The sequence below is a fragment of the Trachurus japonicus genome, chromosome 7 (genome assembly GCF_045865225.1).
Source record: "Trachurus japonicus isolate A0001 chromosome 7, Traja_1.0".
Lineage (NCBI taxonomy): Eukaryota > Metazoa > Chordata > Actinopteri > Carangiformes > Carangidae > Trachurus > Trachurus japonicus.
Window position 1 is genome coordinate 12,816,025 of NC_140913.1, and position 11,144 is coordinate 12,827,168.

The 11,144-nt window shown below is 41.2% G+C and overlaps 1 protein-coding gene across 1 annotated transcript; it reads left to right on the plus strand.

The window, feature by feature from the left end:
* Nucleotides 1–6,396: 6,396 nt before the first annotated feature.
* LOC146984260 (succinate dehydrogenase [ubiquinone] iron-sulfur subunit, mitochondrial) lies at nt 6,397–11,060 on the plus strand. The gene is made up of 8 exons (XM_085781283.1): nt 6,397–6,559; nt 7,522–7,655; nt 7,754–7,839; nt 7,967–8,103; nt 8,361–8,477; nt 8,620–8,721; nt 10,080–10,202; nt 10,547–11,060. The coding sequence occupies exons 1-8, from the start codon at nt 6,494–6,496 to the stop codon at nt 10,625–10,627; spliced, it is 846 nt and encodes a 281-aa protein (XP_085637409.1). The 5' UTR covers nt 6,397–6,493; the 3' UTR covers nt 10,628–11,060.
* Nucleotides 11,061–11,144: the final 84 nt, after the last annotated feature.

Here is an 11,144-nt window from a genome sequence, read left to right on the forward strand (position 1 = left end):
GAGGCCGCTGAGAAAAGCCCTCCACTGTTATCATCCTGCACTGCTCCATTGTGACGCTGCAGAGGCAGCGAGGGCATCTAAAAAACGATTTCACCTTGGTGGATTATTCTTTAGAAAATACACATGTCCCTCTCCGGTCAGCACGGACAGTCATAAATACAGCTCAGCACAGGTAAACTCACTATGTCAAGTCAATCTTTAAATGTAAACTGAGAGTCAAAGATATTAAAATTAAGTGAAATAACTGGAAAAAGGCAGAAAATCATTACATTTGAGAGGCTGAGTCCAGGGAATATTTGGTCATTTTAGCTTTAAGTATAAAATATTCCAATACAATTACTATATTTACTACACTCTACTGTACTATAATGACTTTAACATTCCTCTTTTTGGCAAATTGGCCCATTGCCATAATCCCTATAGTTTTAGGAGTAGGTTGGTTACCTTTAATTGTTGGTGTAAGATGTTTTTAGAACGGTGGAGCCGAGCCGCGAGCTGCTCAGAGCTACTCTATGGAGGCTCATGGGATTTCTTGGTTTCCCTCATCAAACTCATCAAATACACAATCCAACAACTCCAAAACGCTCTGGTGGACAAGTTGTGATCTGCACATTCACCACGCTATGAGATAATAACATAACGTTACAAGACGGAGTTGTTTTTGAGGTAAATTCATGCAAAACCGCTGATGCGCAGTTTTTTCGGCAAACAGTCTCTGCATTTGAGACTGCTTGCCGAAAAACTGCCCCTGACAGGAACGCACATCAGCGGTTTTGCATGAATTTGCCTCGAAAACAACTCCGTCTCGTAACGTGCCGTTATTATCTCATACAGTAGCGTGGTGAATGTGTAAAGGCACAACTTGTCCACGAGAGCGTTTTGGAGTTGTTCGATTGTGAATGAGGGAAACCAAGAAATTCGATTAGCCTCCGTAGCGTAGCTCTGAGCAGCTCGCGGCTCTAAAAATAGCTTGCACCGACAATTAAATATAATGAACCTACTCCTAAAACTATAGGGATTATGGCAATGGGCCAATTTGCCAAAATGTTGAACTATCCCTTTAAAGAGGTGGTTCTTGGTGTTCCTCAGTAGAGGAGCAGCTCCTGAGGCCTCACATATTTCTTTTTCTTCAGTCTCTACCTCCTCTACAGACTCTGTTGGCTTTACCTCAACTCCCTTGGCAGCAGCCTCAGTAGTAGCCCCACCTCATCAGTGGCCACACCATCAGCCACCTTTGATGGTTGGACATTTGCTTCACTTCACTTGCACTTGCAGATAAAGACTCTTTGACAGTGACCATGCCAACTTCTGTTGGGATTGCTCGCTTCCTTGGCTGCAATCTCTGCTGTCAAAGAGTCTTTCACCGTCTCTGTAGCCAGACTCTCAGCCTCTGTGGTCCACTGTGTGGCAGCAGTCGACGTCTCCTCGTTCTCCTCCTCTGCTGAGATAATTTCAGCTTCCTCACCAGATTCAACCTCCCAAAAAACCTGTCTCCAACACTTTGACCCTTTGACATCCATCCTCTTCCATAGCCATTACTAGCTTCGGTTTCTACACCATCATCCGAGGTGGCTGCTGACATATTGTCCTGGACAAAAGTCTCTTGGGAGAATCCAGATCCTGTTCACTGTGGCTCCTGCAGAAGTCAACCACGTCCTTGAGGGCCTCAACCTCCTGCACCAGTGGGATGGTGATGACACAGCAGTTGAAGGTCTTGTTCTAGGTTTGTTGTTGTATCTTTCCTTCCTTAGATTCCTGCACCAGTTCTTGAGGGAGCGGTAAGTACGGTGACCTTACCGACCCTGCACACCTCCTTCCATCAGCAGCCAGTATCATCAACCTTTGAGTCAAACACAACTCCATCTTCAGAAAAGTGGACAGTTGCTGTCCAAAGCTATAGATTTTGATTTAATTTGAAGCAAATCCATAATCTGTGTCAACAGGGACTTGCTCTCAGCTTCTTTTGTCATAACACCTCTGTCCACAGACAGTCAAACTGAGACAGCTCTAATCTCCCATTGAGAGGTCCACATTCACAGTGAGTGAACTGATCTGTTTCCTGTCATTGATCGTCTGCATTTACTGGTTTTAACTGACCAATGCGCTCTGCCTGTGCACAACTTCATTAGGCCTTAAAGACCATTTCATGAAAGCGGTGAGTTAAGACTCAGACATCACTTTGGTTTCAGGACTGAACACATTATACACACCATTATGCAACTTTAACCAACGCACCAACCTCTGGGGACCGGACGCTTTCCTTTGTGGTGGTAAATCACCTCCGCTACGGAGCAGGAGCAGTGGATGTTATTGAGGTAATGTAAGCAATGGCAGGATCCAGCACGGATTTATAGTTCTCTCTCCTCCAGACCTGGTGATGCAAAGTTTACCATCTCTTCAGTGCGTCGTTTACTGCTCCGGCTGGTTATTAGCAAGCACCAGCATGAACCCAAGGAGAGGAAATGAGAGCACTAAGACCGGGCCAGCGACCTTTTCAGTCACGGTGATGACCTTTTCATGCGCAGCCATGCACAGTGAATAATGTAAGACACCAACTTGTTGCTGTGCTCCCTGGTGTGAGAGAGGAAGGCCTGGATGGTAGCTCTGAGGTGCTGCAAAAATCATGACTCATGCATATATGATTAAATCACCAGTGCATCAACATCATCACCACTGTGCATATGGCACCGCAGATGAACCTGCTGAAATCTGTTTATGCAGGAAAGCGTCAGGCTTCGTCTACGAACAAGTGAGAGGCTGCAGAGAATCAGAGAACATCAAAGGGAGCAAGCTTAAAGCTGCTGCTGCTTCAGCACTCACCACTGATTTACAGAGGGTTAAAGGAGCAAATTAAAAAATGCCCTACCCCCCAACCCCCCCTCGCCTGCGGGTGCTGGCCAAGTCAAACACCTTGTGCATGGCAGTGACTCCATCGCACGCCATGGGTGCCTCCTGTCCTGATGGAAGAGCCAGTCTCCTCTGTCTGAAAGGTAATGGAAAGAGAGAGGAAGAGACAGCATAGAAATATATATTTTTTAAATTGCTTTCGTATTGATTTTAAATAAATGTGGTAATAACATTTTTCTATCTCCCGGAACAATAACAAGTTGTTAATGAAAAAATATATTTTTAAAATATACATAAGGCTCTTTAAAATAATAAAATAATATTTTTTATTTACTTTTCTCTTTTTATTGAAATTTTCTTTAGTATAACAAAAGTGCAGAGCTGAATGGTCATTACAGAGATATGAAGTGAGCACAATGTGAATCAGAGCTGGCACCAATGTACCCAAATTAACATGGACTGAATGGATAGAAATTAAAAGAAAAGAAAAGAAAAACACTGCCAGTACACTAGACATATAAGGTCACTGTGCAAAAGGAGTGCAGCGTAATAAAACTGCATCTGAGGGTCAAGCCTTTACTGGGTCTGGAAGGCTTTTAGGAAGGGACCCCACACTTTCTGGAATTTCCACTTTGATTATAAAATGATATTTTAATGCATAGATCTTGTTAATGTACAAATACGGGAGTTAAATTCTTCTTCCACACATTAAAAAGTAAAAATATTGGATTTGGCTGGACATTGACAGAATGTTTGAAAACAACAGGCTCATGGAGCTGTAGCAAACTGAAAAGGCAAGAGATCATTTGTTTTTACAAGTGACTCCTTCCCAAAATGTTGTCATTTGATCCACTATGCAGTATTGAACTATTATTTTTCTTTATATGGAAATAACACTAAAATATTCAACCTGAGGTCAACAAGAAACAAAAATAAACGTTTTATTTTCAGCATTACTGTATGACCTTATTTCTTTCCTAATTTAGGCACCATTACGATACGTCTATTTGTGTCCATGTTTCTTGTAGTCCAATTTTAAAAAAGACGATACGGCAGAGACACAAACCAAAAACACTAGAATTAAACTGCAGCTATATGTCCATGAATGAGTTGATCAGATGATGATCGGATGATAAAATTATCACTTTTAAATGTTTTTAGGTTGTGATTTCAAATATTTGCTTCTCCACTGTGAAGATCTGACGCTTCATTTTCTGTGATGTAGGCTATGACACTAAACTTTAAATCTTTCATTTTGGATATCAGTTTGTCAGCTGTGTCTCTGGACCTGGACCTCTGTCATACAAACACACTACATCAGATACGACCACCAATGGTTCCCATAATCCTCTGCAGTCTTCCCGTGGTGAAAGTGTGACAGGTCTGACATGGATCTACCGTGGCAGCAAGTCGGTCCTGGTCAGAGACGAAGGCCCTGAGTCCTTCCTCCAAACACTACTCCCTCCACTGTGGCGGCAACACTCACTGAGGGAGATGGTGGATGACAAAAACACACCAGTTATTCTGAGGATTTCAGTCATTTTGCCTTCATTTTATAGATTAAAGGAGAGTTTGTCAGTGTTTGGCTTCAGATTTCTGGTGGATCTCATCAGGTCTGCATCCACCTGCTGCACCTGTGCACGACCTTTGACCCCCGCCTCAACCTGAAAGCGGCCGTTAATGTGAGTCAGCTCAGTTTCCATTTTAGCAGATGTTAGTATCTTCATGCTCAGGACCACATCTGTCTGGGCTGTGCCATTTAAATCAGCGCACTTTTACCTTTTATCATTACACAAACCTCCAAGTGATCGGACTAATTGGATCTGATCGACTAATTATTGATCCATGCATATATTATATTCACTCTTTGCTGCACAGCTCTGACTTACTTCATCTTTAAGTGGGATAATAAAGGAGCTTTTACATGACCTCATGAGCCGATGACTAATGTAGAGACACCAGGGTGCGTTTGGGTTTATCCTCTTATTCTCAATACAGCCTCTGGCTTCATAATGGATTCATCTTGTTGGTGAAGGAAGAAGGTGAAATCTCTCCTGATGTTCAGCTCAGGTTTTTGTTGAAAATATTAACTTGTCTTAGCAGGACATCAGCTGTGTGGTAGGTAGGTGCTGGTATTATGCCCGCTAGAGGTGATATCTGCTCCAAAGCAGCTGCTGGTGTTATTTACTGTAATCAGTTATACTCCTTTTGAACACAGAAACACTTCAGAGCCACAGCCCCTCCCCTCCCTCAAAACCTACTTTAACTTTACTGAAGTTTCAGCTGAACAGACTGCATTTAGAAGAGACTCCAACATGTCTCTTACTATTATTAGCCCATTTGAGCATGTTAATATGTAATCTGATTACATTCTGACAATTTTATAGTGGCAGCACAGCAACAGAAGACCTTCAGGATTTCAATTTACTCTCTCAGGAAAGTGGATTGAGAAAATGTACATTTTCTGAAGCCTCGTGTGAATAGGGCGACATCTGCTGGCTACAGTGTATAATGTGCACCACAAACGCATTCAAAACGCTATCAGTATACATAAGGAAAACCATGACTCCACTTTACATTATTTAAAACTTAACGCTTCACTTGCACATACACAGGCTATTTACTGTATGAGCATACGCATGATCTGATATCACCAAGTAATTAACAGCCCAGGAGCGCTGTTATAACACACAGCCTGCAGGCTACGGGCGCATAACATTTTCCCTCGACTTTTAAACGAATTAGCACAGAACAACCGTTTCCATCTCTGTCCCAGTGATATGATGCATAGTGAATGATAACGGATTGGCAGTCATTAGCTACATCACATCAGATCACATCACACATAAATTGTAGGTAGGCCTAATTGTTGTCATTCACTTTATTTTATCATCATTATTATAAATCAAATGGGTTTTATTTCCATCTCAATTTCCAAATAAAGATGATCAGTGTTAATATTAGTTAGGATGATGGTTAAGCGAGTATTAGCACAAGTATTATTACTACTATTAGTAAGTATTTGTCATTGTTGTTTTTAAATAATAGCTAATAAAAATAGCCAGAATATAACCATACAGAGTGTTTCATTTACCATACTTTTTTAAGGCACCAGTATGGGGTCCATTATATGTTGCACTTTAAACAGTTTCACAGCGTTTAGAAGTTAAGTTTCATTATGTATCATACATAAAACCAGCAGCATAGTGCGGTGTGCTTTCAGTCTGTCTTGTGTATGTAACTGACCCTCGCTTACAGCAATGAGAGTTGTGAAAGAGACTCGTGTCTGTGTTGCATTCAGGTACTATCGGTTAAATAACCCGTTGATGTGTGAGTTATACATTTTTATCCCAGTTAAGTAAAAATGTCTTCTCATATAAAAAACACACCCGGTGCTATATTGGTTCTTGAATTTAAATGTGCCATGACTCCCCTCGGGCTGCAGCATAATCGAGTATTTGTGAGTGAGATGTGGATGACGGAGGGAGGGGTCAGCCCGTGAAGGCACCAGCCGTGACGTGAGGAGGGGGCGGGGCTTCAGCTCCAGTGGTCTAGTAGCCGAGGTTTGGAGTGAGCGGTTAGTCACACAAACCCACCCTGAGCTGTGGACTGAAAGTTACCTGGACTAATACAACCGGTCAGAAAGATGTCGGCAGCTTGTGTCGCCCTTAGTCGAAATGTTTTGGCCATCAGGAACTCCGGCATGATGGTGGTGAGTACGAAATGATTTGATTTAAAATGACACCAGACGAGCCTCTTAGTTTAAGCTAGGCTACACCACCCAAAGGTGTTAGCTAATAGTAGCTTTGTCTTTTAACAAACTGTACTGTAGTAACATACCCCGCTCACAGAGTGTGTCTTTTATGTGGCAAAACATAAATCTAATCATATTAATTTCGATTAAATATTATGCAATCCATTTATGTGTAACGTTATATCAATCGCCATCTATCCATACTTGCAGAGCTGAGCTGAGCAACTTCTTCCTTCTGATAATAACTGATATAGATTTTTTTTTTCTATTTAGCTGTTAGAGTAAATCATTATCTGCTTACTTTTTAGAGGTATACAGAAATATTCAGATCATTTTTTACTTAAATCCATTTCCATTGTCCTTAAAGAGTCAGTTAGGTAATCCAAGACTGGAAAGTGATGTAACACTTTCACGACAGTTCACCTAAGCTACCTCTAGGGGGCGATGTCATACTGTCATATACAAGGTGAGCACACAGTGCATTACCTGGTAATAATAACACTGATTTGTTACATGACACATCTCAAGTATTTTACTATTAAAAATTGTAGCATTATGTTTTGTAATATCCGTGATATCTGTGGTTTCTGATTTATATGGTTTTAAATCCTTTTCTTGTGTAGTGTAAGTATTATGTTGTGATTTCATTCTGAGTTAAGTTAGATTTGTGCTATGCACATGTCTTTGTTGTTGACATGAGTTGATGCAACAGCACTTTTAGTATCCTCTGGTGTAACAGGATAGGTGCATGCATTTAACCTTGGTTGACGTAAACAGCAGCGAGGTCACGCTGTCCTGCATTCCTCTGTGTATAACACTTTGACATTCTCCCTGCTGAAAGATGGAGCCATAGAGAACAAACACAGTGTCTCCCTTCTTTGAATAATATGTGCTGCTTCTACTTTATATCTGTGCGACAGATGGTGCGTTACGCTCAGACTGCAGCTGCTCCAGCTCCTGAACCCAGAATCAAGAAGTTCCAGATTTACCGCTGGGACCCCGACACCGCTGGAGACAAACCTCGTATGCAGACATACGAGATTGATCTGAACACGTACGTTTCAACCAGGGCATGGGCGATTAATATAACATTGCTGAGCTGTGTATTAGCTTTTACAGTCATAATTTAATGATGTGTTTCTTTTAATACAGCTGTGGTCCGATGGTTCTGGATGCACTAATTAAGGTCAAGAATGAGATGGACCCCACGCTCACATTCAGACGCTCCTGCCGCGAGGGTAAGAAACAAACAACATCTGGATTCAACTTGGACATAATTATGTAAACATCTTCTACTGTGTTTTAAATGTGTAATGTGAACTTCTGTGTCAGATTGCAATGACTCACGACTGTGTGTTTCTCCAGGTATCTGCGGCTCATGTGCCATGAACATCAATGGAGGTAACACTCTGGCGTGCCTAAACAAAATTGATACAAACACAAGCAAACCAACGAAAATCTACCCACTCCCACACATGTATGTGGTCAAAGATCTGGTGCCTGTAAGTACTGTGGAAAAATACATTTTTGATTATTTGTTATAGCAGATGTTAATGAACATTGAAACATGATGACTGATTTTTTTAAAGGAATGTTCCTGAGCGCTAGGTTTCCTTTTCTGCATGTTGTTGCCCCTCTCTGCCTCCCCATTTCCTGTCCCCCTCTCCAACTGTCCTATCGATAAATGTGTAAAAATGTGCTGCATGTAGCGTTTTTTTCAGTGCCTGTCATGACTTGCTCCTCATATCATTTCCTCCAGGATATGAGCAACTTCTATGCACAGTACAAGTCCATTGAGCCCTACTTGAAAAAGAAGGATGAAGCCCAAGAAGGGAAGGAGCAGTATTTCCAGTCAGTGGAGGACAGGCAGAAGCTGGTAAATTAACCAAGATCTTATTGGAAGAAATGCAGTTACATAACAGATAACAGATATAAAGCAAGATCACATTTGTAATAACGGTAACATGCCCTTCTTGTGGCGAGACTGTCAGTATAACCAGTTGTTTTCAACACTACAGGACGGCCTGTATGAGTGCATCCTGTGTGCCTGCTGCAGCACCAGCTGCCCCAGCTACTGGTGGAACGGAGATAAATACCTGGGACCTGCTGTTCTGATGCAGGTGAGTAAAGAGAAGTGTGCCAATAATACAATCTTAAATATTTTGTGAAAATAGAACATCCTTTCACATGTAACACTCAAGTGTGCTTTGTCAACCTCAGCGCTACTTGATTCACTCTTGTTGCAGGTTGACTGCTCACAACAAATGTGTTAATATCATGTATTGTAAGTAAACAAGTGTTGGTAATATCCCACTTTAAAGTGATACGCCAACATTTTTTTTTCGTGTCTTGCCTCACTCCCGAGTCCATGACAAGCAGATAGACACCATCCTTTCGACTGTGCGTGCAGTAACAAGGGAGATAGAGCCGTATCGCCCGTAATTAGCTTAGCTCAAACGCTGGAAGTGCATAGGTAGTGTTAGCCTGCTTCCTACCTGAGCCAAAATCAGCAGTCAGAAGCTGATTTCATTTTAGCTCTAAACTCTGTAAATATATCTTATCAAATATATCTTAATCAACATTTCAAACATTTTTAGGCGAGAAAGTAGCCAGTTAGATCAGCAGTGTGTTGTTAATTTGTCTAAATACCAGCTGTTTACAATTTTGTTCGGACGAATTCGGCGCTACTCAAGCTAGCCGTTGTGACCAACGCACGTCCGGTTACTTCTGGTTACTTTCACAAAATAAAACACTCATTGCCCTTTATATAGGAAGCTAACCTTCCCTCGATGTAGCTAGCTTGAACCAAAATAAACCGTCTTTGCTTGAACCCTCCGTTTTGTCTCAAGATGCCTTACCGGAGAGTTTTGTCAGCTCTGAGACGAAGATCGGCCCGCCGGTTTCCGTTTATAGTTGCTGAAGAGTGTCTCTGATGACTTTAGGTGGAGGCAGGCTAACACTACCTATGCACTTCCAGCGTTTGAGCTAAGCTAATTACGGGCGATACGGGCTCTCCCTCGTTACTGCACACACAGTCGAAAGGATGGTTTCTGGTCTATCTGCTTGTCATGGACTCGGGAGTGAGGCAAGACACGTAAAAAAAAAAAAAAGGTTGGCGTGTCCCTTTAATTGCAGTGGCCATGGTTAGACACTTTGCTGTCTGTTAACTCCTTAACCTGACTTTCCTGTTTGTCCCTCACTTTGGCTTTTGAAAATAATGTCAAAGAATGAATTAAAAAAATTCAGCCTTGATTTAAGATGACATCTCATGAACTCAAGTGTTCGTCGGAAAATTTGCAGAGACAGATTTTCCAAAGTTCTGTGAATGTCTCACAAAATTTCTCTCCAATCAATCGAACTGGGATATTTCACTAGAGTGTCCAAAGTTTTACTTTGCACCATCAGTCGAGACTTCAGAGCCAATGTGTCGGTGTTTATGAAAACGTCCGTGTACATGATCACTCTTCCTTCCCCACAGGCGTATCGCTGGATGATTGACTCCCGTGATGAGTTCACTGAGGAACGTCTGTCCAAACTACAGGACCCCTTCTCCCTCTACCGCTGCCACACTATAATGAACTGCACCAAGACCTGCCCCAAGGTATCAAAATCATTTACACACGCGGAAGCAAATCTGGTTCATCAGATTATTAAATTTAAAAGTTGTGAACCTTTTGCACTTAACTTTGTTTTTGCATTGGAGGTAAATATCTGTTTTCTGTCTCATTTAAAGTCTTCAAAATGTCAAGGACTAATTTTACTGTTATGTTTCAATGATCACAAATTAATTCATCATTCAAAATATCAATGCAAAAAAAAACAAAAAACTTTTAGATATTCACATCAGGCTTTTTTTAGATATAAAAATAAAAAATATATAAGACACACACTTCCAGAGGTAATAGTCTTAGGTTCTTACCGTCTGTTTGACTTGCTGCTCCACAGGGACTCAACCCAGGAAAGGCGATCGCAGAGATCAAGAAAATGATGGCGACATACAAAGAGAAGAAAGCAGCAGCTTCATGAACATGTGAAAGTCCAGACCAACACTTCCAACTTCATTATGAGGAAGAGAAGAGCAAACCAGGAAGTTTTTTTTTTTAAATCCTGCATCAGCACCTTCTCTCATTTTTCATGAGTGTGTGCAATATGAGTGTGGACGTGTGTTGGTGTGCATGACTGTATTGGGAAGAAGGAAACAAGAAAGTGTGAGAAAAAGGTGATCGAAAGAATCTCTTGAACGATGCAACAAGTTGGACCACAGCTCTGATATTTGTGTGCACAGTTGAAAAATATGCTCTGCTTGTAATTACTCACAAACATTGTTTTAAGACTGTAAATATTTAAATATGTGTTAATTTAAAATGTGCTGAACTATTATGGAAGTCAGAAAGAACACAGTAACCTTTTGTTGATCTCCTTTGTAACTTCCATGACAAACAATAAATGATGCTGATAATCAGATGAGTCCTTTTTTTTTATTGCAAAAAAGACTCCATATGATAATATTATGGAATTCTTGAGTCATAGTGAGATATCAGTG

Bases quoted from the DNA above. Each gene is read 5' to 3' on its own strand.
- LOC146984260 (XM_085781283.1), top strand. From the start codon at position 6,494: ATGTCGGCAGCTTGTGTCGCCCTTAGTCGAAATGTTTTGGCCATCAGG. The intron at 8,722-10,079 runs GTGAGTAAAGAG...CCTTCCCCACAG, and splicing joins GACCTGCTGTTCTGATGCAG to GCGTATCGCTGGATGATTGA. The intron at 10,203-10,546 runs GTATCAAAATCA...GCTGCTCCACAG, and splicing joins GCACCAAGACCTGCCCCAAG to GGACTCAACCCAGGAAAGGC.